The sequence below is a fragment of the Cebus imitator genome, unplaced genomic scaffold (assembly GCF_001604975.1).
Source record: "Cebus imitator isolate Cc_AM_T3 unplaced genomic scaffold, Cebus_imitator-1.0 Scaffold713, whole genome shotgun sequence".
NCBI lineage: Eukaryota > Metazoa > Chordata > Mammalia > Primates > Cebidae > Cebus > Cebus imitator.
The window spans coordinates 581,074-608,034 of NW_016108028.1; the positions used below are offsets into that span (position 1 = coordinate 581,074).

The 26,961-nt window shown below is 38.3% G+C and overlaps 1 protein-coding gene across 1 annotated transcript; it reads left to right on the top strand.

Moving 5' to 3' along the window:
• The first annotated feature begins 138 nt into the window (after positions 1-138).
• Positions 139-26,631, top strand: CFAP91 (cilia and flagella associated protein 91). The gene is made up of 9 exons (XM_017518928.2): positions 139-547; positions 1,063-1,220; positions 2,029-2,112; positions 3,412-3,468; positions 10,283-10,464; positions 18,643-18,820; positions 22,782-22,939; positions 25,126-25,308; positions 26,215-26,631. The coding sequence occupies exons 2-9, from the start codon at positions 1,087-1,089 to the stop codon at positions 26,361-26,363; spliced, it is 1,125 nt and encodes a 374-aa protein (XP_017374417.1). The 5' UTR covers positions 139-547; positions 1,063-1,086; the 3' UTR covers positions 26,364-26,631.
• The last annotated feature ends 330 nt before the right edge of the window (positions 26,632-26,961 follow it).

Consider the following 26,961-nt stretch of genomic DNA (forward strand, 5'->3'; position numbering starts at 1 on the left):
GGTTTCACCATGTTGACCAGGATGGTCTCGATCTCTTGACCTCGTGATCCACCCGCCTCGGCCTCCCAAAGTGCTGGGATTACAGGCGTGAGCCACCGTGCCTGGCCAAGGTCTTTCCTCTTGAAGAATTTTTTGGGCTACCCAGGCTCAGAAGAAGTTTTGTTCATAGGAGAGAAGAATGTGTGTTTAGGGTATAGTACTTGAAAACATGCTAGGCTTTCTTTTTGCATCCCACTTCCATAAGCTGACTTAGAATACTCAGAAAAGAAAAATCTTGACAACTGCCACATGTAGAAGTGGTAGAGCAACAGGGTCACATGCACAACAGAGCGTGAGCTGCTGCAGTGTCAGGCAATATGTGAACTTTTATATTTGTTTTCCAATTAAGAGATTACATTAGTTTGCCATTTTTCTCAGCCTATGGGTAGATGTGTTCTATTTGTTATGCTACTTGATTGTTTATTTTCCAGATCCATTGTTTATTGTGTCAAGTGAGAAGGACCATACACAGGCAAATATCCAAGCCACCCTGATTCGCAGCAGACTGGTATGTCTAATTCATCAACCCAGGCTACGTAATGAACCTGAACCATCTAGTTTGCTTAACTGCTTTGATCAGATTGACTAATCACCAGATCTTTACTGGATTTTAGGTTCTGCAGAAATTACTTTGCCAAGATCACTAGGGGGCAAAGCATCTTAATACTTGTGGCTCATTATGAGGATGAAGTCACTAATAATGAATAGAGAACCCATAAACTAATTTATTTCAATGGGATAAATATAATAATATATGCCCATGTTAAAAGAATTCAACTAGTACAAAAGCATATACAGTATGAAGTAAATCTAGCCCTACCCCCACCCCCTCCACATAAACAGCCATTGTCATCTGTTTCTTGGGCATTTATTTACAGATACTCTGTGCATATAGCAATAACCCCTCTTCTTATGCTATACCCATTGTTTTGTATCTTTTAAAAAGGGTTTGCATTGTAATTAAAATGCTTTAGAAAAGCTAATGGTGTAATTTTGTCCTTTGCCTCCCTTCCATAACATTAGAAAAAAGTTCCCAGGTTTAAAACCATGTTCAGTAACCTGATCCATTATCCAAGATATTCTCTATATTGGAGCAAATCAGATCCTGTCCCACCATTTATCAGTCGGGAATGGAAGCGACATGAGGAGAGACACAGAGAAGCCCTCCGGCAGCTTACCAGGCAAGTGTTGGGTGGCTCCAGGGCCTTAAAGTAAATGCATTTAAAACATTTATTTTTATTCATTTACCATGTGTGATTTAAAAGAGTTCAGTTGTGATGCTACACCTAGGCCAAAATTTTTTTCTAAACCTCTTTTGGCTGAAACAAGCCTGATTTATATATAATATGTATATTGTATATATATAATATATATGTGCATATATATGTATATATAATATATATCTATAATATATATACATATAATATATATATATATATATATTTTTTTTTAAATGACAACTTGCCACCAAAGGTAGGGATGACTGAGTTTGTTGTTGCTTGGTATCTAACTAAGCAACTGAAAGTGCTCTTTTCTGCCAATATCTAAAATATTTTTTGGAGACTTGCAGCCAAAGCACCATCAAGGATAAGTCGAATTCTTTATTCTTTTAATTACTTACAAGTTTACATTTAGTAAATTAAAAATAATAAAGCCTTTTAGCCTGGATATAGAAAAATTGTCTTTTAATATTTTGTTATTCTCATGTGCTTTTAATTAAAATTGGGCATTTTGGCATGTGGGATTTCATAAATCTACTCTTTTCTCAACTCTTGCTCCCTCTGACTAGTTCCTGGTCTGCTGGCTCAGGGCAGGGGAAAAATCATATATACTCTGAGTTGTATGACAGTCAAATGCAGGTTATGGAAGACTTCACTCTCAGTATGGGACACTCTGTGTAGCTCCTACTCTATACACACAGAAATTTTAAATTGAAATTGTATGTGGAAATATTTTAGACTTGAATAATGTTTTCTTGCTTCATTTTAGAACTGACACTTCTTTTCAGATGCCTAGAGAAGTTTATGAAGACCCTGAAGTTACTGGAAAGAATCGCTATAAATACTTTGAAAGGTAGAATATAATTACTAATGAACATTCGAACCCTAATATTATTAGAGAAACTCTTTGTGATAATAATACCAGCTATCATTTTTCAGTGCATGCAATGTGCCAGACTTTGTTTTAAATGCTTTACACGCATCTCATCTAATCTTTACAACAGAAATGTAGGGTAAGATATATATGATCCCTGTTTTACCAGTAATGGAACTGAGACCGAGAGAGGGTAAATAAATTGCTCAAGGTCGTAAAAGCTAGCAAGAGGTAGATCTGGGGTTCAAACTAAGCCTGCCTGACTTTAGAGATAGTGATTGCAATTAAGATTATGTATTTGGCCGGGCGTGGTGGCTTACGCCTGTAATCCAAGCACTTTGGAGGCCAAGGCGGGCGGATCACCTGAGGTCGGGCGTTCAAGACCAGCCTGACCAACATGGTGAAACCCCGTCTTTAAAAAAAAAAAAAAAAAAAAAATTATGTATTTGAAAACATTTGAAATGAAGTCATCAAATGAATGAGACACAGTAGAAATATCATGAAGTCACAGTGAAGGGGAAACTGTTGTGTCCAAATGGATAACATTTGTTCTTTTTGTGCGAATCTTGCCCAAACCAACATGGCCAAAAAAGTCATTTTATTTCATTTGTGATTTATACTCATGTGATAATCATATACTCAAATTAAAATAAGATGGGGATTTCCTTGTACTGTACATCTTACTGGAGTTAGAAAAAATAGTCTTGATACCACATCTGCATAAGCTTCCTTGAGAGAGTAAATTTCTAATCCACATTATTATTTATGAGCCTCCTTATGGAAATTTTGTGACGCTGACTTTTTTCAGAGAAATGTTAAATCCTTAACTGTAGTATACAGTTAAGTATACAATTCTTAGCTCTTAGGAGGAAGCTTTAGATTAAATCATCGTGAATTTCAGAATGTCTCAAGAACTTGAGAAGTTGCTGGGAACTAATGGCCAGCTGAAGCCCAAGTACAGGGATTAAAGTGTGGCCTCTTCAAGTGTGGCTTGTTTACTGTCTGAAGAGAAAGTACTGGAGTGTTTATTAAGAAGGCACCTTCATTGGCCCTACCCTGTATGTACTGAATCTCGTGGGCCATACTTGGGAATTTGCATTTTAGATATGAACCTCCCCATCCCCCGGTGATTTTGTATATTCAAAAGTTTTAGTAAAACTAATATATGGAATATTTAAGCTCATTGATTTTTAAGGGACAAATATGAGAGTTGGAAGAAAGCTTAGAGTGTATTCATTGCAAAAGTCCCACACATTTATGTTTTCCTTTTCCTCCCAGGCCTTTTCTTCCATTTTTTCAGCAGATGCCATTCAATGTTGTTTATGCTGTATCCAAGTAAGTAACCATTATTTAAAAACTCTTTTTCAGTTTATTTATTGTTTGCTTCCATATTTGCTCTGAGAAGGTAGATCTCTCACTATTTTTCATATTGTGGATCACAAACCGTTGGAAGGTATGAAATCTTCTAGTGGGTCATGAGAAGCATTATAAAACATGAAACAGAATAGAAAATAACCAGAGCATCAGGTATATGGAGGATAAGTTGGTTTTTGTTTATAACTTTTGTTTCAGAAAAATGTATGTGTATGTTTATATGTATATGATGGATTATGACATAAAATGTATTTCTTAGTGTTGTCCATTGTGCTTCTATAACAAAATATCAGATTGGGTGATATAAATAAAATAAATTTATTTCTTGAAGTTCTGAAGGCTGGGCAGTCCAAGAGCAAAGTGCCAGCAGCCAGTGTCTTATTAGGGGCTTCTTGCTGTGTCCTCACATGGCAGAAAAAGCAATACTATGTCCTCACATGGTGGAATGTGGAAGGGCAAAAAGGACATATGCTAGTTCTCTCCAGTCCTTTTATAAGGCACGAATCTATTGACGAGGGTGAAGACCTCATGACTTAATTACTTCCCCCAAAGGCCTCATCTCTTAATACTACTGCAATGGAGATTAGTTTAAACATGAATTTTGGAGAACACACAGACACACATTCAAACTGTAGCAGTTGTGTGTTTAAAAAAAAAAAAGAAAAAAGCTGAAAAAGGCCAAAGTGGGTAGAACATGGGGTCAGTTGTTCAAGACCAGCCTAACCAACATGGTGAAACCCTGTCTCTACTAAAAATACAAAAATTAGCTGAATGTGGTGGCATGTGCCTGTAATCTCTGCAATTCAGGAGGCTTAGGCAGGATAATCACTTGAACCTGGGAAGCAGAGGTTGCAGTCAGCTGAGATCACGCCACTGCACTCCAACTTGGGCAACATAAAGACTTCGTCTCAAAAAAAAAAAAAAAGTTGAAAAGTGCTTTAAATATCTTATTTTGCTTCTCTGAAACACTTATTTGATGACAATTCTTCAACATTTTATCAAATAAGCAAATCAGTCATATAATATTTTTTGAATGCTACAATTTTATAACAATAACCACATGCAATAATCTAATATACACAGACAATGTGGTATACAGAGATAAATGAAACGTGGTTTCTGCCCCACAGTGGAGTGAACCAAGGTAAGAGAGAGGAAAGGGACAAGGGCTGAATCTGAGTCAAATGTGTATTTCTCCAGTCTCTAGTTTTAGGATAAGATGACAGATTGGGTAGAGTATTCTTTTAAAAATTTAATTTTTGCTACACTCTTTCCCCTGTTAATATTTCTATAAGAGAAAGAAGTCCATGGTATTCATGAAATTATCAGGAATAGAAACCTTTTTTAAGGTCTCATATTTCTGAATACAAATTTATTCAGGGCTGGGTTTTCAAGCATGCATTTAAAGACTATAGTTATCTCTAATAATATATATAATTTATCAATAGGACATGTGTTATTAAATGTCTGTAATCCTCAACATAAATGCTAGTTGTGATCCTACTTCACCTTGACTTTTTAAGACTTGTGTGGATGCCTTTGGCTCTTTATAGAGGTGGAGAACAGATTCCCTGCTCTCCCCAACTTCATAGGGTACCAGTTTATCCAGAAACAGCTATAGACTTATATTCTATGAAATGTTTTGTATGAGCAAAAGGGGAGCTATGAGCTATGTAGATCCCTAAAGATCCATCTGGTAATTATTTAAAATCAGGCTCACTGGGTCACCTGCTTTGGAGGTCATAATTGCCTCAGCCTAAAAGTGGTTGAACTAATTATAGGGAGTTCAGAGGCCTACAGTGATGAAAACCGTGACTTCCCCCACTCCTCCCTTAATAACCGTGACAGAAGGAATAAAGATTCCATCCAAAGTTAAACCATGACATTTGATATTGTAGCTACTCTCTATCTCTCTTATAACTTTTTAAAGAATGCATCATTATTCCTGAGTGAGATCAACTCTGGAATTCCAGTATGTTTGAGTTTATGAGAAGTGAGTATAATGCCACCTTGTGTTATCGGGGTTAGAATTGTCTTGGAACTGGCTGGCCTTCTCTAGCTACACACTTTTCATGGCTAGCTGCTGGAGTCTTTCCTTTGGATTCTACATAAGCATCTTTGCAAAGAGAATAAAAAGTTGATACTTTTAAAACATTCGGTAAAGTTCATAGTAGAACAGGATTTGCTAGGTTTGTGAAGCCCCCTCTCTGTACAGTTCTGTTGAGGCTGGGAGAGAAAATCTAGAAGACTGTAGTTATGGCAGACAGTGCATGTGCCTGGTGCCTGGGCAGTGGTCAAGGAGAAGGGGCCTGGATAGAACAAATAAAGCAGCCCTTGCTGCCGTTAAGAGTACCAAAGCCAGAACAGGTGAGCCTGAGGACAGGAGCCAGGACACAGCAGGGGTCAGGCCAACAAGGAGCAGGTGTGGGGCCTTTCTGGGTTTGGGCCCTGTTTGAGGTTGGGGAGGAGGTGGGAAAGGGCTCATTGCTCTTTGTTATTGATATTGTACTTTCCCCTAAACCCAGCTGAAATGGGGAAAAATAGGTTGGAAAAATTAAGAAATTAGTTAAGAAACCATGTATTAAGTTACTGGAAGAGTTCAAAGTAGCTTTCCTCTTTTGCATTCTATTCTCTGACCTACCTGGAAAGATACAAAGCTGGAAACCTGCATCGGAAGAGTTTATTAGGCCTTATCATAAAGCACATTTGATCAGATGGTTCAAATGTGTGATTATTTGAGAAAAAAACAATTTATTCTCTTGATTCAGGATAATGGTGCACTAATATAATAAAATTTCATGTAACTTAGGATGACATAAAATGGATTTGAATTTATTTCCTCAACTAGAATTTTATAGTAGAATAATTTCTACCAAAAACATAAGAAGCCATATACTGTCTACATGTTAGAAATTTATAGCAACTACTGGAAAGTGATTTCAAAAGCAGTTACAGTGCAGCATAAAAAACTAAAGGCTGGGCGCGGTGGCTCATGCCTGTAATCCTGGCACTTTGGAAGGCCAAGGCGGGCAGATCACTTGAGGTTGGGAGTTTGAGACCAGCCTGGCCAACATGTTGACACCCTGTCTCTACTAAAGATACAAAAATAGTGGGCACCTATAATCCAGCTACTTTGGAGGCTGAGGCAGGACAATCACTTAAGCCTGGGAGGCGGAGGTTGCAGTGAGCCGAGATCGTGCCACTGCACTCTAGCCTGGGTGACAGAATGAGACTCCATTTCAAACAAAACAAAACAAAAATATCCAGAATCTACAAAGAACTTAAACAAATTTACAAGAAAAAAACAACCCCATTAAAAAGTGAGCAAAGGATATGAACAGACACTTCTCAAAAGAAGACATTTATGTGGCCAAAAAACATGAAAAAAGCTGATCATCACTGGTCATTAGAGAAATATGCAAATCAAAACCACATTGAGATACCATCTCACACCAGTTAGAATGGTGATCATTAAAAAATCAGGAGACAACAGATGCTGGAGAGGATGTGGAGAACTAGGAACATTTTTACACTGTTGGTGGGAGCGTAAATTCTTTCAACCATTGTAGAAGACAGTGTGGCGATTCCTCGAGGACCTAGAACTAGAAATATCATTTGACCGAGCAATTCCATTACTGGGTATATACCCAAAGGATTATAAACCATTCTTATTATAAAGACACATGCACACATATGTTTATTGTGGCACTGTTCACAATAGGAAAGACTTGGAACTAACTCAAGTGCCCATCAATGACAGACTAGATAAAGAAAATTCCTACCATGGAATATTATGTGGCCATAAAAAAGGATGAGTTCATGTCCTTTGCAGGGACATGGATGAAGCTAGAAACCATCATTCTCAGCAAACTGACACAAGAACAGAAAACCAAACACCACATCTTCTCACTCATAAGTGGGTGTTGAACAATGAGAACACATGGACACGGGGAGGGGATATAACACACTGGGGCCTGTTGGGGGGTGGGGGAGCTAGGGGAGGGATAGCATTAGGAGAAATACCTAACGTAGATGATGGGGTGATGGATGCAGCAAACCACCATGGCACATGTAAACCTGTGTAACAAACCTGCACGTTCTGCACATGTACCCCAGAACTTAAAGTATAATAATATATTTTTTAAACTATTTAAAGTACTTACTCCATTACAGGTTGAACTTCCAAATAAGTGTTTCTTTCTAACTGCTTGAAATGGTTTTTTTTGTTGTTGGTGTTTGTTTGTTTGAAATGGAGTCTCGCCCTGTAGCCTAGGCTGGAGTGCAATGGCACGATCTTACTACAACTTCCACCTCCTGGGTTCAAACAATTCTCTTACCTCAGCCTCCCGAGTAGCTGGGATTACAGTTGCCCGCCTCTATACCCGGCTAATTTGTTGTATCTTTAGNACTTCCAAATAAGTGTTTCTTTCTAACTGCTTGAAATGGTTTTTTTTGTTGTTGGTGTTTGTTTGTTTGAAATGGAGTCTCGCCCTGTAGCCTAGGCTGGAGTGCAGTCGTGTGATCTCAGCTCACTGCAACCTCTACCTCCTGGGTTCAGGCAATTCTCTTGCTTCAGCCTCCTGAGTAGCTGGTATTACAGTAGCGTGCCTCTATACCCGGCTAATTTGTTGTATCTTTAGTAAAGATGGGGTTTCACCATGTTGGCCAGGCTGGTCTCAAACTCCTGACCTCGTGGTCTACCCTCCTCAGCCTCCCAAAGTGCTGGGATTACAGGTGTAAGCCACCACACCCGGCCCTTTTTTTTAAGTATCTTTGGTGTATGTATTTGCTGTGCTTGTATATATGCATTTACCATTGCCTCTGTTTTTCAAAATGGAAATATCTCTCCATTTTTGCCTTCATCTTTAGTTATTTATATAATTTAACCAATTCTTCTACCAATTTGAAAAAAAAATGTTGTCTTTTAAGTCAAAGTGGCTATATTGGTTTTACTCTTATTCTAGAGGCAATGCATGTACATGTTAAAAAAGAAGATTCAGAAAAGTATAAAGATGAAAAAATTATCTGTATAATTCTATCTAGAAATAATTACTATTATTTTGTTATATATATAGGCATTTTTCTATGCACAAAATACAGTTTTAAAATGTAAAAATGGAATCCTATACATACCACTTAATAGTGTCATTTTTTTCTACTTTACAATGAATCATGGACATTTTTGAATGCTCACAAGTATAGATTACATTATTACTTTGAATAGCTGCGTAAGTTCCATTATGGGTGTGCCATTTTTTAAAACAATTCTTGTATTGATGTGATTATTTAAGTTTCTCATTTTTCACTCTTATAAGTGAAACTTTATGAACATGTTTGCATATATATCTTTGTACACCTGTCCAGTTATTTTCTAGAGTAAATTGCTAGGAATAAAAATGCTGGATCAAAGGGTATCTTAAGGGTTTGGTATATATTGATAAATTACTTGTCAGTTAGGTGTACCTATTTATATTTCTATCAACAGTTTATGAGAATGCCTATTTCATCACAACATAATCAATGCTAGGTACTTTCAATCTTTTAAATCTTTGCTTATGTGATAAAATAGCATCAAATAGTATCTTGCTGTTTTAATTTACTTTTCTTTGATTACTAGTTATCTTCATTATCTTCTTATGCGTTTGTTAGAAGTTTTACTTTTTGGGCCAGGCGTGGTGGCTCACGCCTGTAATCCAAACACTTTGGAGGCCAAGGCGAGCGGATCACCTGAGGTCAGGAGTTCAAGACCAGCCTGACCAAAGTGGTGAAACCCCATCTCTATTTAAAAAAAAAAAAAAGAAAAGAAAAAATTAAAAAAAGTTTTACTTTTTGTTTTGTGAATTCTCCTTTACTCATTTTTCCATGGGGTATTTAATTGCCTAATTGAATTATAAGAGCTTTTTATATAGAAGGGCTATTTAAACTTTTTATTATATCATATATGTTGCAAAACCTATTTCTTAGTTTGCCATTCACCTTTTAAATTTGTTTGTGATATTTTGAGGCATAGAAGTTGAAACTTAACCCTCAATTCTATTAATCATCTCCTTTTATAGTTTCTGGCTTTTCAGCCAGGCTTAAAAAGACCTTCACTCAAAGATGATATAAATATTGACTTATGTTTTCTGTTAGTACTTTTATAGTCTTATTTTTACATTAATTTTTTTAAAGATCTGGAATTAATTTTTGTGCAAGAGGCAAGGTAACTTTTCCACATGTTAATAACAAGGTGACTCCCCCCTTTAATTATTGAATCATTTATTCAGATAGAGCCTGTCTGCCTGTTTGCTTGCCTGCCTTCATTCCTTCCGTTCTTCATTTTTCTCTTTCTTTCTTTCCACAGAAAGCATCTCTTCTCTTTTCTCTGATCCTGTATTTCTGGAGGGAAACAGAGATTGAGTGTCTAACTAAAACAGAGAAGAAAGAAACCAGAGAATGTAGTAATTCTGAATAGGTCCAGAAGTACTGCACAGCATTTTAGAATAGCTCTATTCTACAACCTTGCCCAGTGACACACATATAAATAGGCACTTCTGTGAGCCAACCATGGTACTTAAACCCACTCAGTTTCTTGGCAGAGGTGAGAATAACAAGGCAATTCTCTCGAGATTTGGGGGCATAATCCTGGTTATAATGGATTCATAACTTTTTACCTGTCAACATTTAAAGGAGGGATGGACTTGACGAAGCTTCCAAGATTTATTTCTACTTAATTATGTAATATTTTAAGTGATCATAACATGTTTTAATTTTTAAACTAATTTTTCCCTTTTAGGGCAGAACCATATACTTTTCTTCCTACTTCTACTAAGCACCTATCCATCCCTTCAAAGTCTACCGTGGGCACTCAGACTGATTATCGGGATGCTGACGTTCAAACAGATCCATACTCTCCAGAATATGTAGTATACCAGGACTCAATCCCTGAGCTCTTGACCCTGGCTACTCTTACTTGGGGTGAGTTGGTAAATCTCCTGACTATTGGCAGATGACAGTGCTGATAATCATGCATGCTTTTGAAATGGCCCATGTACAGGCAGTTGTGGTTTACAGTATTGCTATAGAAAGTGTCTTAGTACAGTAACTTCATAGACTCATAATTTTTCTGATACTTCTGGTCAAATAGAGATACTATCTTTTTATTGTAAGTAGTTTTATTGTGCTCTATTTGTGAAGCTGAATATTTCAGCTTAATATTGCAGTTCTTTGCTGACTACTCGTAACCTATGTCCTCTCATTTCTCTCTTCTAGTGAATCACCTCCTTTTCATTGACCAATCATATTTCTTTACACATAAGCTTTTTTTGAGTGTGTAATACTGAATGCACATTCATATGTAATATTATCTTAATTTGCCAAAATATCTTAATTTATCAAAGCTCCCTTATAAATTTTATTAGATGATTTAGATGATTTGATACTATCTCTGAAATACTAAATATCTTTTAGCCTCAGAAATTAACTCTTGGAATGTAATAAAATCTCATCTAGGCCTATATTATGTGAACCTATAAAATTAATAAGTGAAAGTACCTTTAGAAATTATTAGAAATTAGCTTATCTGACTCAGCTGTATTAATATCGGGAAACTGAGAACCAAAGAGGTTAACTAACTCCTCCAAGGACATAGAGATAGCTGGTACACTGTAATGATTTTTAAATGAGATTACTTCCCCCCCACCTCCCATTGTAACGGATAGCTGTGACCAAATCTGCGCCCCAGGCAAAGAAGATGTTCCTACCTGGGCTCTAGTTTTGACTCTTGTTCCTTGGCTCACTTATGAATCCAGATTACACACTCTAAACACCCATACTTTAAAGCAGAGGCTCTACTTTCAGGCCTAGAAGGCAAATTAAAAATTTGCTGAAACCTTCCCATTCTGCTCTGAAGGCATAAAAAGTACAGGAAAAAAAATTAATAAACATATAGCCACACTTAAAAGCAAGAAAGAAAATATTCATAATGTAGAAATGGAGACTTTTTCCTAAAGAAAGGAAGTAGCTGGGGACCTTTGGTGGTGAGCAGGAGCTGTGAATGGCAGGGAACCAGGTCCAAGGCACCTGTCTGAACTGGAGGGGCCAGTGTCTTTCTCCTGCACACAGGTGCCGCTGAAGCCTGGTGCCTGCCCAATGAAGATTATAGCCAGAGGGGAGTCAGGCATTCCTGCCTGTGGCCTTGGACTTTACCTCTTGGTGTGGTAGGGACTTGACAATAAACTGCAGAAGGACAAGAGCCAGGCAGAGGCTCAGAAATGCTTCACTAGGCCAAAAAACCTAATCTGGTACACTGTCATAAGCAGAACTGAGGTTGAAGTGTCAATAAAAGCCTCTATGAGCCAGGCCTACTCCTACCATCTGTGGGGCCCAGGACTCTAAGGGAGGCCCACATACCATGCATATAGATATTTTAAAATTATTAATCAAGCTAATATCTGTTAAGTAAAATACTTTTTTTCCCCCCACAAACATCTTTATAACAAGTTAAAAGGACAAGTTTAAATTGGAATTCTTAGACTCCTAGGATTCCATGCTGTAATGTGGCAGCAAGGCGAGAGCCTACTGCGGCCTTCTGTTTGCTTTCCCCACCATGGCTCTGCTCTACATCTGAGGGCCTGTCATGCATGCCCGTGATTACCCCAGCTCTTCTTCCCAAACTCTCTTCACACATCTTACGAACAGCTGCCATTTGGCCCCACCTTGGGCTTAAGGGTAAACAAACAGCAGCATATATTATGCCTTCAGGAATCTGAATCTTGTGAAGAGGCCCATGGAGACTTTGGAAGCAGGCTCAGGGCCATTTGTACAAGCGTGGAGATAGCTCCAGGAGGGAATGGGGGCCTGGACTCCTCACCCGGTGGTCATGAGCAGGGCTCTAAAGAATGAGGTTAGGTAGGAGCCCCTCTTGTAGGTCAAGGCTGCTTACTGACCAGAGTCCTTATGAGAGAAACCTGTAGGTGATCTCCACTCGTGAACCCTAAAGCACCCAAGGAACAGAAACACCAGGAGTGACCCACAAAAAATAAAGGAAATGGAAGAATCAATTTCTGAGTAAACAAAATTGAGCAATCTGAAAAGGACTTAGGAAGTGATTACTATATTCTCAGAAGAATAAGGGGGAAATAGCAAGACCAAAACAAGAATGGGAGTCATGAAAAAGAACCACCTGGAGTCAAGGGGGAGGAAACCTCTAAAGTTCGAAATAAAATGAACTCAATATTAAAATAGACAGAGCTGAAGAGCAAATTAATGTAATGGCAGATTAAATTAACGCATATTCCAGAATGCAACATATAGTGGTAGAACAAGATAAAAGAAAAGGGAGAGCTGTTGGGGCTAGGACATGAGTACAGGGAAAATGGTAGAGAAGCAATGCAAGAAAAGATAATGGCTGAGAACTCTCCAGAACTAAAGAAAGATATTAGCCTTCACACTGAAAAATTCCACTGAGTACCAACCAGGATGGTCCTTTAAAATTTCATACCTACTAACAAAAGAAAAAAAAAGTGAAAAAAATATTAAAAAGGTAACTCAGATTACCTACAAAGGAAAAAATGATTGATATTTTGTAGTATTACCTTTAAGGTTCTATGGGAAAATGATTGCAAACCTAGAATTCTTTCACCAGCCAAACTATTATTGAGGAGCAAAGGTGAAATAAAGACATTTTCATACATAAGAAGGATATCTATCTCATAGGATATTGTAAGCATTAAGTAAATTTATTTATGTAATGTATTCATACCTACAATCCAGCAATTTCATACCTAGCTATACACCAAAAAAAAGAGCACAGTATTCTACTAACAGAAATGCATAAGTGTGTTCACAAAAAGACATGTACAAGAAAACTCACAGCAGCATTATTTATAATAATTCCAAACTGAAAACAGCTCAAATGTCCATCAGCCATAGAATGGATGAATAAAATATAGTATATTCACATAATGGAATGCTATATAATGAGAATGAAGTACAAGTACATGTAGTTACAAGGGTGATTGTAGATGTGTATATAATCGCATATATAATGCTGAACAAAAGAAGATAAAGAAGAGCACCTAAACTGTGATTTCAGTTACATAAAACTTAAAACCAATCAAAACTAAATTAACGCATTAGGAATGAGGATGGTAGCTATCCTTGGGCAGGTAGAGACTGGGGAGTATCATGGGCATTCTAGGGTTCTGGTAATATTCTATTCCTTAATCTGGGTGCTGCTTATATGGGATGTTTGTTTTTGTTTATGTATGCTATACATTCATAAAAAGTTTACGTAAAAATAAGGGAAAAATAATGACACAGTGAAAAAGATGACACTGTTAAGTACTGAGGGGATAAGATTAAGTGCTTATGATATGCCAAGAACTGTTCCAAGCGCTTTCCATTTTAAACATATTCAGTCTTCACATGTAAAAGGAATAATAAAGTTAAAATAAATAATTGACAAGATAGATCTTTTAAAAGGCAAAAGAAATAGGCAAAAGAAATAGTCCTTAGGGCCATAAGTAATTTTCTAATAAAGATTAATAAATGGCGTGGTATTTGGATATAACTTACACTCATCCTCCCATATATTTAAACCATCTCTAGATTCCTTACAATTCCTAATGCAATGTAAATTCTACATAAATAGTTATTATACTGTATTGTTTAGGGAATAATGACAAGAAAAGAAAAGTCTGTACATGATCAGAACAGATGCAATTTTTAAAAAAATATTTTCAACCTGCAATTGGTCAAATCTACAGATGGTAGAACCCATGGATATGAAGGGCCAACTATACTAGTAAGGAAACTTACAGGCCAATCTCATATATGAAGAAATATGCAAAAAATTCCAGATAAGATACTAGCAATCTAATCTTGCTGCATTTTTAAAAGAGTGACTTATAACCAAATGGAGTTAATCAGAGAAATTCAAGTTTGTTGCAATATTAGAAAGCTATTTATGTAATTTACCATTTTAATGGAAAACATAAGAAAAATGCCTCTCTGGATGCAGAAAAAAGTATTTTATAACATGCAATGCTCATTTATGATATATACTCTGAATAAACTGGGAGCAGAAGGAAACTTTAGAGACTTAAGGAGTATATACCATAGTCTGTAATAAACATCATACTAAAGTTGAAACTTTAGCTTTACCCAAAAAAAAAAAAGACATTGATAATGCTCATTATCACCACTATTGAACCACATAGAGAAGATCCTAGCCCAGAGTTTATCAAGTTTGGCTATGATCCCTCCTCTCAGGAACCTTTGGGAGTATGGGTGGCATTTTTTCTATGTAATAATGATTAGGAAGTGCTTCTGGCATTTAGCTCATGGGACAGGGTATAGCGGATAGGCTGGTGTGGATACTAAACATCCTGTACTGCATGGGGGATTTTCATACAACAAATAGTTATCTGCCCAATACGGCAATAGCACCCTGGTTGAAGAACACTGAGTCAGTGCAGCAAGATAAGAGAAAAATGGAGGCATGATGATTAGAAAGAAGCAGCAAAACTATCCTTATTTGCACACATGTGCTCCCTTAGAAAATCAAATTATCAGAACTAAAAAGAGAGTTCAACAAGAAATCAACATAGATCAATTGCTTTCCTATATGAGAGCAATATCCAACTAAAAATTGTTGAGGCCAGGTGCAGTGGCTCACACCTGTAATCCTAGCACTTTGGGAGGCCAAGGCAGGAGGATTGATTGAGGCCAGGAGTTTGAGGTCAGCTTGGACAACATTGTGAGACTCCCATCTCTACAAAAGAAAAATTAGCTGAGTGTGGTGGTACTCACCTGTGGTCCTAGCTACTCAGGAGGCTGAAGCAGGAAGATTGCTGGAGCCCAAGGGTTCAAGGTTATAATGTAAAGTGAACTGTGATCATGCCACGGTACTTCCACCTGGGCAACAGAGTGAGACCCTCTTGGAGGAGGAGGAAGAGGAAGAAAGAAGAAGAAAGAAAAAGGAAAGAAAAGAAAAATTATTTACCTGAGGTTGGGAGTTTTCGACCAGCCTGGCCAACATGGTAAAACCCTGTCTCTACTAAAAATACAAAGAAATTCGCTGGGCGTGGTGGTGTATGTCCCAGCTACTCTTGGGGCTGGAGTACAGTGGTGTGATCATAGCTCACTGCAGCCTCAAACCTTAAGGCTTAAGTGATCCTCTTACCCTGCCCTCCCAAGTAACTAAGGCCACAGGCCCACACCACCATGCCAGGCTAATTTTTAAAATATATATATATTTTTTGTGGAGGTGGGGTTTCACTATGTTGCCCAGGCTGGTCTCCGGTTCTTGGATTTAGAAATCCTCCTGTCTCAGCCTCCAAAAGTGCTGGGATTACAGGTGAGCCATGGCACTTGGCTGAAAAAAATTACATGCACTATAGCAATGAATAACAAAGTGCCTAGGAAATCACTTAATAAAAACATGTGCAAGGGATTTATGGTGAAAATCATAAATTATTCTTTAAGCATGTAAAAAAAGATTTGATGAAAAGAGAGACAGAACATGTTTATCAATGGGAAAACTCATGCTTGAATAGATAAGACTTCTCCCCCGAGTAATTTATACCTTCAAGTATTTCTAATCCAGATCCCCACTCTCAGTATAACTATGCCTGGGTAAATTAGCACTTTTCGTCTTCTCTTCCGAGAAATCACACAAAAGCAAGAACAACAATACTCCCACAAACTCCATTTTCAGTAAAACTAAAAATATATATAATTCATGAACTACTAAATATTTGTAAGGACTGCAAAAAGCAGCTGAGATTGGGCAGATGCAATGTGGGAGGAAGTGAAGCATGCACCATGGGAGAGGAACCATCAGGGGATCTCAGAAGGCAGCAGCAAAAATATACCTCTGAGGGTAAATTAAGCAATATCCAGAATTAAAAATGATCATATTTTATGATGTAGCTGCTAGACTTTAGCATTTCTACTTCTAAGAATCCTAGAGAAACTCACATATGGTACAATGAGACCAGTACAAGGATGTTTGCTGCAATATTATGTACAATCAAAAAATTAAAAGCAATCTAAATGCCATTTGAGAAGATAGCTTAAATTGTAATAAAGCCTGACAGTGGAAGAAGGAAACTAAATCTGTATATATCAGTACAGCTAGCCTTCCAAAACAAAATGGAGTAAAAAAAAGCAAGTTGCAGAATGAATACCTACAGTACAATACCGTGTATGTAAATGTTAACTAAACATCAGTACTGTGTTCTATATAATTCATTTTTGGTTCCTATTTGTTTTTACTAGAGAGGAAGTATAGTATAGTGCACAAAAATGCAATGTTCACACTGCCATGTGCACCTTCTGATTTACACCTGCAGCCTTGTGCAAGTTACTTAACCTTCAGTCTCTTCATTTGTAAAACAGGCATAATTGTATTTATGTGATAGGGATTTGTTCAGGATTAAATGGATTAGAAAAGTTCTTGGCATAATAAAAGTGTTTAAGTAATGTTAGGTTTTATTATTATTATAATTCATAGACACATAAATTTGTATATAAAATGTCAAGATTGAATGAAAAACCACAATTTATTTTTCTGTTTACTTTGGAAAATGGGAGAAGGGAATAGGGCTCGATGTGGTAGTTAAAAGGAACATCGGCTTTAATTATAATGTTTTAATTTCTTTTATCACAAAATGTAAAGTATATATGACAAAAAGTGTACTGTTGTTAAGTCTGCATATATATGGTATGATTTTCATAGTTATTTTTAAAATTACTAAAGAAAATACCACACAAGACCCACAAAATAATATGTAGATACATACATACGGCATTTTGTATACAGTTTTATTTACTTCTTTATATAGCTATAAAAGTAAAAAGATAAACTGGTATTATTACTCCTCACTAAATGGGTCATTGTGACTGCCTCTGGGAAGGTAATCCGAATGAGGAAGCAGAGTACAGAATTTTAGCCTTCTCTATAATACCCTAATTTTAAAAACAAGAGACAGTGTAATTATATATTACTTATTTGCTTTTTAAAAGCATAAACATTACAAAAGATCTGAAATAAGACAAAAATCTTAGGCATGGCCTCCTGTATGTGGTAGAAAATATGACTTGTTACTTATGTCCTTGAATTTTTATGTATAATTATGTGTTTGAATGAAAATAAAACAAAAGTTGGCTTATTGTGATTCGGTGATCAAACAGGAAAGTTGTTCCAGCCTCCCTTTCCTTTAGCTGCTTTTGCAAGGCCACATTTAGAGGTGCTAGGCACCTAAATGTGCTGGCATCCTCAAAACTTGGTCCAGGGAGGCATACATAGGTTTAGGTCTCAGCCAGGCTCTCGGAGCTGGTCAGGAGACGTATCCAGTGGCCCTACCCTCCTGCCTGACCTACGGGTACTGTGTCTTTGAATGCTTAAAGTTGGAGGTGAGAGATAGCCCTAAACTGTACATTCACTGTGGGGGACAAAACCCAAATATGGTGAATTCTCAGCTAGTGATTAGTGTCTTAATTTTCTATGATTTTTTTAAAAAGTATCTGGCCAAGTGGCTCATGCCTGTAATTCCAACACTTTGAGAGGCTAAGGTGGGAGGATTGCTTGAACCCAGGAGTTTAAGGCCAGCTTGGGCAACATGATGAAACCTTTTCTCTACAAAGAATAGAAATAAATTAGCCAAGTGTGGTGGCACATGCCAGTAGTCCCAGCTACTTGCGAGGCTGAGGTGGGGTATTTGTGCCTGGGAGGTCAAGGCCACAGTGAACTCCAGCCTGGGTAACAGAGTGAGACTTTGACTCAAATATATATATTCACCTTTATCCAACAAATTTTCTATTCCATATTTTTCCCATCTCAAGACTTTGAAATTTCCTTGTATTTCAGAATATAAATTTGTTTATTACAGAGTGTTCCAAGGTGTGATTATTCAGCAGTCACTTAATATTCTTCAAATACATTCCAGCATCTTACATGCAACTAAAATGTTTTTTGGCTCAATTACTAACAAGAGGCAGTGGGGCACAGATAACACAAGCTGTGAGGCACATCTAGAGGGTGTTCCCTAACGTCATGTTATCCTGTCATAACCGACAGGGAGTAAATTACATACTGGGGGGTGTGTGGGTGGCCCACTTGTTCCTAAGCTGTACTGCTTCATTCTGCAGGTCGGGGTCTCCCAGCAGGACAAGCTGAGGTGGAGATGATAGAAAGAGCCCGTGAGAAGCGTGCTTGGGAAGCCACCCTTCCCCCTCTGAGTGACGCCTTCCAGTATGAGAAAAGGAGGAAGATGATGAATGAAATGGAGAGGAAGGAGTGGGCCTTCAGAGAGCAGGAGATTGAAAAGTAGGTTCTCTATCACCTAGACAACTGTTCCTGCACTGGTGGGAGTAATATTAATGCTTTATATCTGCAAAGCAGTCTCCCAAATAGGTTGAAAAGCTTCCTCAACCTATAGAGATAGGAAGTTGGGCTTCCAGTTCTTTCAGGAGCAGTCACATGCTTCTGATGTGGTCCAGAAGCTCTCTATAATTTTCTCTCCAATAACATAAAAATGTAGAATGCCCTCTCTGTGTGTGAAGAAGCTCAGCATGGGACCCAGGTTTGAACAACTCCTGAAGGGCATCTCTGATTCTTCTCCTCTTTTTGCTCTTCAGTACCTATTTTAACTGTCACAGAATCCCACTAATTTCTGCAAAGCACCTTTCAAACTGTCCCTTCATGTTCATTCCCAGTGCCACTATCCCGGTGCCTGGGCTTTCTTCATAGCCCCCCAAACAGCCTTGGCACTAGTCCTAGCTCTTACCTTCCTGGTCCCCACACTGGATTCACAGTCAGGATGCCTTGCATTCTGGCTAGAGCTGATGGGGGCATTTCCTACTTAAAAGACAAATTATGGAATTATTCCGTTAAGAGTTGAGTTTCTCTAACAATATACATAAATAGCAATATGCTGAGGTACTTGTGGTTGGGTTTTCAATCATTTCAACTGATGTATTTCCAGTAATGGAGTTGTTGCTGATATGTGGAAATGGTAAGAGATGATGAGAACCAAAAAATTATAACTCTCTAGCAAGAACAAAGGAAGTGCGTTTGCTGAGGCTGTCCTTTGTGCCAGGCTGTGCTGATGCACTTTATTGCTCAGAGAAATGCTGCCAAAGACCCTTACACACAAGAGAGGGACCCAAAGAGTTAGAGACTCAGGTTGGTGCTAAATTTGGAATATGTTAATTGTTTTGCAGCACCTTCAGATTAAGTCTGAATCTAGGCTTTGTGATGTTTTGATAAAAGCTTGCAATTTAATTTAAAAAATAGTGTTTGGGGCAAAGTAGGTGTCAAATACCCAATCCTGTTGGCAGAAATTTAAATTTATTATTATGTTTTGGAAAGATATGTGTCTTTTCAAAAGGTATTGAAACTATTGAAAATGTCCAGAGGGCCAGAGTGAAGATGTCACCTGAGAAAGTGAGTACATTTGTTAAACTGAGGGCAATTTTCATACATGTATTTTGAGTCCCTTCTACATGCTAGGCCTTGTGCTACGAGTTAAGAAAATAGGGATGCATAGGAAACTGCTCTTCCTGACAGAGGTCCTTATGGTCCACTGGGGCAGGAGGGCAGGGAAGGTGAGCAAAGATGGGACAAAAGATCTTACACCAACCGCTCTCAGGCTGTGCCTATCAGGTGATGTGCTATTCTGTACCTGAAGTGCTCGGGGAATCTAGGTGAGAGAACAGTTAGTTCTATTTAAGGTGGGCGATTTGAGAAAGAAAACTGCTGAGAGGAGGTATCTTCTGAGCTGGACTTTGAAGGGTGACTGAGAAGCCATCAGGCAGATAGTGATATCAGACAATAATATCAGAAGCTATCAGGTAGAACAATGCCTGAGGGCTGTTGGTCTGAGATCTTTGGCACTATCTCTTTGCCCATCTCCCTGCCCCTTCCTGCCCCAGTGAACTCTAAGGAGCTCTGTCAATAACATCAGATTGATGATGATGATGTGTTGATGATGATGATTAGTGGACTATAAGGAGCTCTGTCAATATCAGATGATGAGTGAACTATAAGCTCTGTCAATAATATGATGATGATGATGATTGGTGGCTAAAAGGAGTTCTACCAATGACATCAGATGAAGAAGAAGACATCTATAGAGCATGGAACATTTATAGAGGGCTTACTATATGCCAGATGATGTTCTAAGCATACAGTTCTCAAAGTGTGGTCCACAGACTAGCAGCACCAACATTACCTTGGAACTTGATAGAAATGCAGATGATCAGGCCCCGTCTCAGGACCTATGAATCAGAGATTGTCAGCAATCTGTGTCAGAAACTGCCCTCCGATTGTGCTGCTTACACTCTTAAATTTGAGACTACTGTTCGAGCACTGTATATGCATTAACTCACTTAATGCTCACAACAACCTCATGAAGAGGGTACTATTATTATCTCCACTTTATCATTGAAGAGATTAAAGTCAGTGGTGACATGGAAAATTAAACCTAGCATTTCTAACTCTAGAGAGAAAGGTGGCTGGGGGTGTGTGGCTTAGTTTTTAAAATGCCTATTTCTCCATGCTCATTTGTCACTACACTCTCGCCCCTCAAGCACATTCACTCCGAGAAATGCTGCCAGTGTGATATCTTGCTCTCCCTCCAGTCTCTGCTGAGGCCCTGCTTTTCCCTTGTCAATCTGGCAAATCTCAATCCTGAGTTAACAGCTCCTCTAAGGAAGGCTTTTCCCACCTTCTCCCTCTTTTCTCCCTGCCCTATTCTTTCTTCTCCCACAAAGACTTTTCACTCTTCTAGCCTGGTATGTATCTCCTTGTGCTGGAGGTGTCGGTTCACATGCCCATTCACCAGAACGCTGCTTCTTGAGAAAAGGCGTTTTATCTTGTACATCATTGTTCCTGCCTGGCATATGGTGGGCACTTAATATTTGACAAATGAGTAAGTGAATAAATTCAGGTATGAATTTCTAAGTAGGAGTAAAATGTATATTAAAATCTCTGTTTTAGGAAGGAAAACCTTGACAGCTGGGTAGAAAAAAGATTGGAAAGAGGAGAGACTAGCAGCAAGGAGTCCATGTTAGGAGTGAGATGATGAAAACATGAGCTAGGGAATAAAAGAAGTATTTCTGAGGAGCAATCCTTAGCAGTGGAAAGAAGGTGTAAGAGGGGCAGACGTCTGGGGGAACAAGTGAGTAAGGTTTCTGTTTTTTTTTTTTTTTTAAATTATCAAGGGACAGTTGGAGATTCAAATAGATGGAAATTCTGGTTCAGAAATATCTAAGCTGAGCTGGGCACAGTGGTTCACGCCTGTAATCCCAGCACTTTGGGAAGCCAAGGTGGGATCACTTGAGGCCAGGAGTTCAAGACAAGCCTGGCCAATGTGGTGAAACTCCATCTACACTAAAAATACAAAAGTTAGCCAGACATGGTGGCAGGCACCTGTGTTCCCAGCTACTTGGAAAGCTGAGGCACGAAAATCGCTTGAACCCAGGAGGTGGAGGCTGCAGTGACCTGAGATCAGGCCACTGCACTCCAGCCTGAGCAACAGAGCAAGACTCTGTCTCAAAAGAAAGAGAGAAAGAGAGAGAGGAAGGAAATAAGGAAGGAGGGAGGGAGGGAGGGAAAAAAGGGAAGGGAAGGAAGGGAGGGAGGGAGGGAGAAAGAGAAAAAAGAAAGAAAGAGAAGGAGGGAAAGAAGGAAGAAGGGAGGGAGGGAGAAAGAGAAAAAAAGAAAGAAAAAGAAAGAAAGATCTAAGCTGGAGGTACAGATTGCAAAGTCATCTGCATTGCATTGTTGGATGCACATGAGCAAGGTAGCCCAAGGAGAACAAGTTGAAGATAAGGGGAAAGGAAACAAAAATTTGTTGAGTACCTATTATATGCCAGGCACTGCATTTTCACCTCACTCCTTAGGATAGCATGCCAGAACCGCATTTCCTCCTCACTCCTCCTATTACGTAACCTTCCAGGAATACCACTCGACCTGGCACTGTGCACAAACCTCTTGCTGTTCCTTTAGGCCCATCTGTCTAGAGAGCCCTTCTTTTACCCCATCTGCCTGGCATACTCTTCTTCATCCTTGAGAACGACACCCATGTATATTCCTATTATATAGTGAGTCTCTATTGAGTTGTCTCCCCCACGCCCCCACTTCATCTGTCATGCTTTTGCCAGAGTGGTCTTTTGACAATACATGAACATGATACCAGCCCACAGAGAAGAGCCTGTCTGTGGCAGCCATTTCCTTGCCCTCTGAGATGCCATATGCTTCTTTATGTTTTGTAATTTACTTGAAGACTGCAGGAGATTCGTCTGGAAGTTCTAAAAGAGCTGTTGAGGAAGCGTGACGAGAATCAGAATGAAGTGAATATGAAGCACTTGAACGCCCGGTGGTCAAAACTGCAGGAGGCAAAAGAGGCAAAAATGGCAAAAATTCAGCGCACACATATATCAAGTAATGGTGTAGTATGAACAACGAAGTCAGTGGAAAAGTGGGCTTTGCTTTGGATCTTTGACCAAACCTGACTTAACTATGTTATAATTCTGTTATGGTCCTGGGAATCGCATAGGTAAGGGCTGAGAGATGAGTTATTTCTTAAAGGTAGAAGAGTGGAGGAAAATCCCTCACTAAGCAAATCAAGTGACGGTGTCCTAACAGGTAGTCAAGTTATTGAGATAATGGATGTGTGTGTGTGTCTGTATGCGTGTGTGGTGGGATAGGTGTTGGGTTCCCCATATTCATGGTCCACCACCCTGGATAAAGACCTCGGTTTCTTACCCTTTCTTCATTATTGCTCTTAAAGGAGACATTTCAGACATCCCTTTTTCTAATCACCCATCTACAAGAAGTTTTAATACCACAGATATATATGTTTATGAACTATATGTATATCTGTACTTTATACATGGAAAGAGTTAAGTATATCGTTTATTATTTTTATTAAGAATGACTGAATTAAAGATTCAAGTTAAATTTCTACTTTAAAAATTTAAGGTCAAGAGAGGTACCTCATGCCTGTAATCCCAGCACTTTGGGAGGCTGAAGTGGGAGGATTGCTTAAATTAGCTAGAAGTTCAAATCCAGTCTGAGCAACATAGTGAGACCCCATCTCTAGAAACTTTTTTTCAACATAGCCAGATGTACACATCTGTAGTTGTAGCTACTTGGAGGCTGAGGTGGGAGGATTGCTTGAGTCCAGGAGCTCAAGGCTACAATGAAATATGATTGCATCACTGCACTCCAGCCTGGGTGACAGAGACCTTGTCTTGAAATAAATAAATTGTTTCAATTACATGTGCAGACTATTTATATATGTACTCATTCACAATGTAATCACATTTTAAAAAATCATTCAAAACTTATTTTTCCAACAAAAATAAAATAATCACAAAAATAAATTATTGCTTAAAATTATGTTTAGTGAACTTAATTTTTTAAATTATTATTATATTTTTTTAGACAGTCTCGCTCTGTCGCCAGGCTGGAGCACAGTGGTGTAATCTCGGCTCACTGCAACCTCTGCCTCCTGGGTTCAAGCGATTCTTCACCTCAGCCTCCCAAGCAGCCGTGACCACAGGCGCGTGCCACAACGCCTGGCTAATTTTTGTATTTTTAGTAGAGACAGCGTTTCACCACGTTGGCCAGGATGGTCTCGATCTCTTGACCTCGTGATCCACCCACCTCAGCCTCCCAAAGTGCTGGGATTACAGGTGTGAGCCGCCATGCCCGGCTGAACTTAAATTTTAACTTTTTCTTGATGTGAGAAAAGAGCATTTAACTGCTAGGTATTTATTTAGATATGCTCAACATTTTTTTTTCAGTACTTGGAATAACTCATGATAGATCTAACTAATTTTTATAGGTGAATAATAAAATTTAAATCATTTTTACCTAATTCTAAAACCGAAGTCACACCCAGAAGTGCTGCGAATCAAACATCCCCAAGCTACATCCCCAAGACAGCAGTGGTACACAGGCCCCTCTTGCAGCATGACATCATGATCTTGTGATAAGATTTATACCCCATTGAAAGTTTACAGTGTAAAGCCGCCAAAAGGGCTTGTGTCTGTGATGGGATTTGAAAGAAAAGGAGCATGGGAGGCAGGGAGCATCACTCTTCAGATGAGTATACTCCTATTGTGCACAGTGAAGCCTTTTCTCTCTGACTGCCAAACAATTCAGAAAGCTATAAGCTGGGACATTCTCTGGTTTATTTTGGTGTTAACCAAGATGAACCTGTAGTCTTTGCTTTTGATTATTGTAGGGGAGAATAATTCCCTAGTTCTCCACTGAACATGTATTTTCCAGATGCTTTGAGTTTTACTCATTTAACAAACTTTTACTGAATACCTCTTCTTGGCCTGGAGCTTGAAATGCAGTTATAAAAGATTTCTGAGGAGTACCGATTGAGGACACTAGCTGATTCTGCTTCTGTCATTCCTGCCTGTCTCATGACAATCTGGGCCACACAGATGGCAGACCTCTGTTTTTAGTGTTACATTCTGGCTGTCATGAGTCATCATGAAATTCATTCATTTCAATAGCTTCTCTGAATAACACTAGAATCAGTTTACTCTTCTGCATTTGTTTAATTCAGAACAATATTTTGGAGATAGTCATGGAGGTATGTTTTATTTCAGCAATCAGAAAACTTGTAGGAAAGGGAAAGAATATAGAAGGGAAGCTGGAGAGAAGAAATATCATCAAGGACTATTCTGATTATGCATCACAGGTCTATGGACCTCTGTCTCGTCTTGGGTGTTTCCCAGACAACAACTCAGAGGACTTTGTAGTAAAAAATTACTATCTCAACACCTATGAAGGTAAGCAACTTACATAATTAGAAATCCAATATAAGAAGGTTATCTCAGAAATATGATCAAATATATAAAATGTAGAAATTTAGATTAAAAACTAAGCAGAAAAAACACTTGCAATAAATAGTGATGAACAGGTTTAACATTATTAATGTGAGTTCATACAAACAAGTAAAAACTACTAAGACACAAATAAATGAATACGCTACAGAACAGTTCAGCAAGGAGTAAATTCAGTTAGCTACTAAATGTTAAAAATGTTTAATGTCACTAATAAAGTTATTTAACAATGAAATAGAGAAAAGTTTTATATTAGGTTTATGAAGCAAAAAGGAAATATGTTTAATGAAATCAATCATTTACAAAGAAATGTCAAAAAATAGTGGGCAAGAGGATGGAGAATCAGGGAATAAATTCATGGAAAGGGGTATACCTCTTACAAAATTCAAAAGAGGCTTATTTAGTTATCTAATTTCACTTGGCAAGTTGAAGTATCACATGGCCAAGATCATGAGTTGCTGGTTACACTGCTGAACTTGTAGCTGTGGCTGGCCATCTCCAGAGCAGAATGTAATAAATTGGTGAACATCTACTTTAGAAGGGTTGGACCAGATATCATAGAATCATTAAGTTTTTGTTGATTATTATTGTGGAATTGCCACTTTTTCGTAGGGTGATGTTTTCGTTTTAGAATGCATTTCTCATTGTACAGTCTAAGTCACTGAGAACATGAGTTAATTATACAGAAATGTGCTATCACATTTCAAGGACACTTCATTCTGTTATATGAGATACACCCTCTCAACAATTCTAATGAAACTGCTTGGCAAACAGCTACAAAAGTTAGCAATATACTTTAAAAATAATAAACGTAAGCATTGGATACTAAAAACATGTACTTCCTTCCCATAGGATTAGTCGAACTTGAGTCATGTCTCCCAGATTTTGTGACACAACCCCGAATCAGAGCTCCAAAACCTAAAATCATTACCACCAAAGCCGGTTTTCTGAAGAGAGCAGCAAGGTTGGACTATGAGTTGGCAGAGATTCATAAGGTATAATCATTATCTGGAGACAATGACTTCCAATGTGGCTTTTGCAGATAAATGCTACACTTCAAAAATTGCAGCAGTGTCCAGTGGGTCAAACAAAGCTACATTCTCTGCTCTGCACTTTTCTGAGGTTGCCCATGCTGTGCTGAACCAATGTGTATTTCCCCTCATTTCACACTTCAGGAAACTTCCTGGAGATTATTTTCCCCATTTGCAGACATCATATTACTTTCTGAAAGTGTTTTCAATTGGATCTCTGTATAAAATTTGACACTATACTAAGGTACGGCAAGCTTCTAGTATTCGGAATTGTTATCGATGTTAATAGTTGTAATAGGCCCGATTTTCTCCCTTTTGTGTTCATGTGATTTGGACATAAGAAGAGAGGGTCATGTTCAACTCCTTTCTCATCAAGTTAAAACTCTAAAGGAAAATGTGTGATGGTCTTTCCCAAGACCCACAGCACGTCATCTATCAGCCGGCGTTTACCTTTTGCTGGACTATAGGTGTACAGAATCTATGGTTTATGATGGTGGTCCTCAATCTTCCCTGTGCATCAGAATCTTATGGAGTACTTGTTAAAACACATGCAGCTGGACCCCATCCC

Coding starts and splice junctions, on each gene's coding strand:
- CFAP91 (XM_017518928.2), top strand. CDS start 1,087: ATGTTCAGTAACCTGATCCATTATCCAAGATATTCTCTATATTGGAGC. Junction 2,113..3,411: donor CGCTATAAATACTTTGAAAG/GTAGAATATAAT, acceptor TTTTCCTCCCAG/GCCTTTTCTTCCATTTTTTC. Junction 18,821..22,781: donor AGAGAGCAGGAGATTGAAAA/GTAGGTTCTCTA, acceptor ATTTACTTGAAG/ACTGCAGGAGATTCGTCTGG.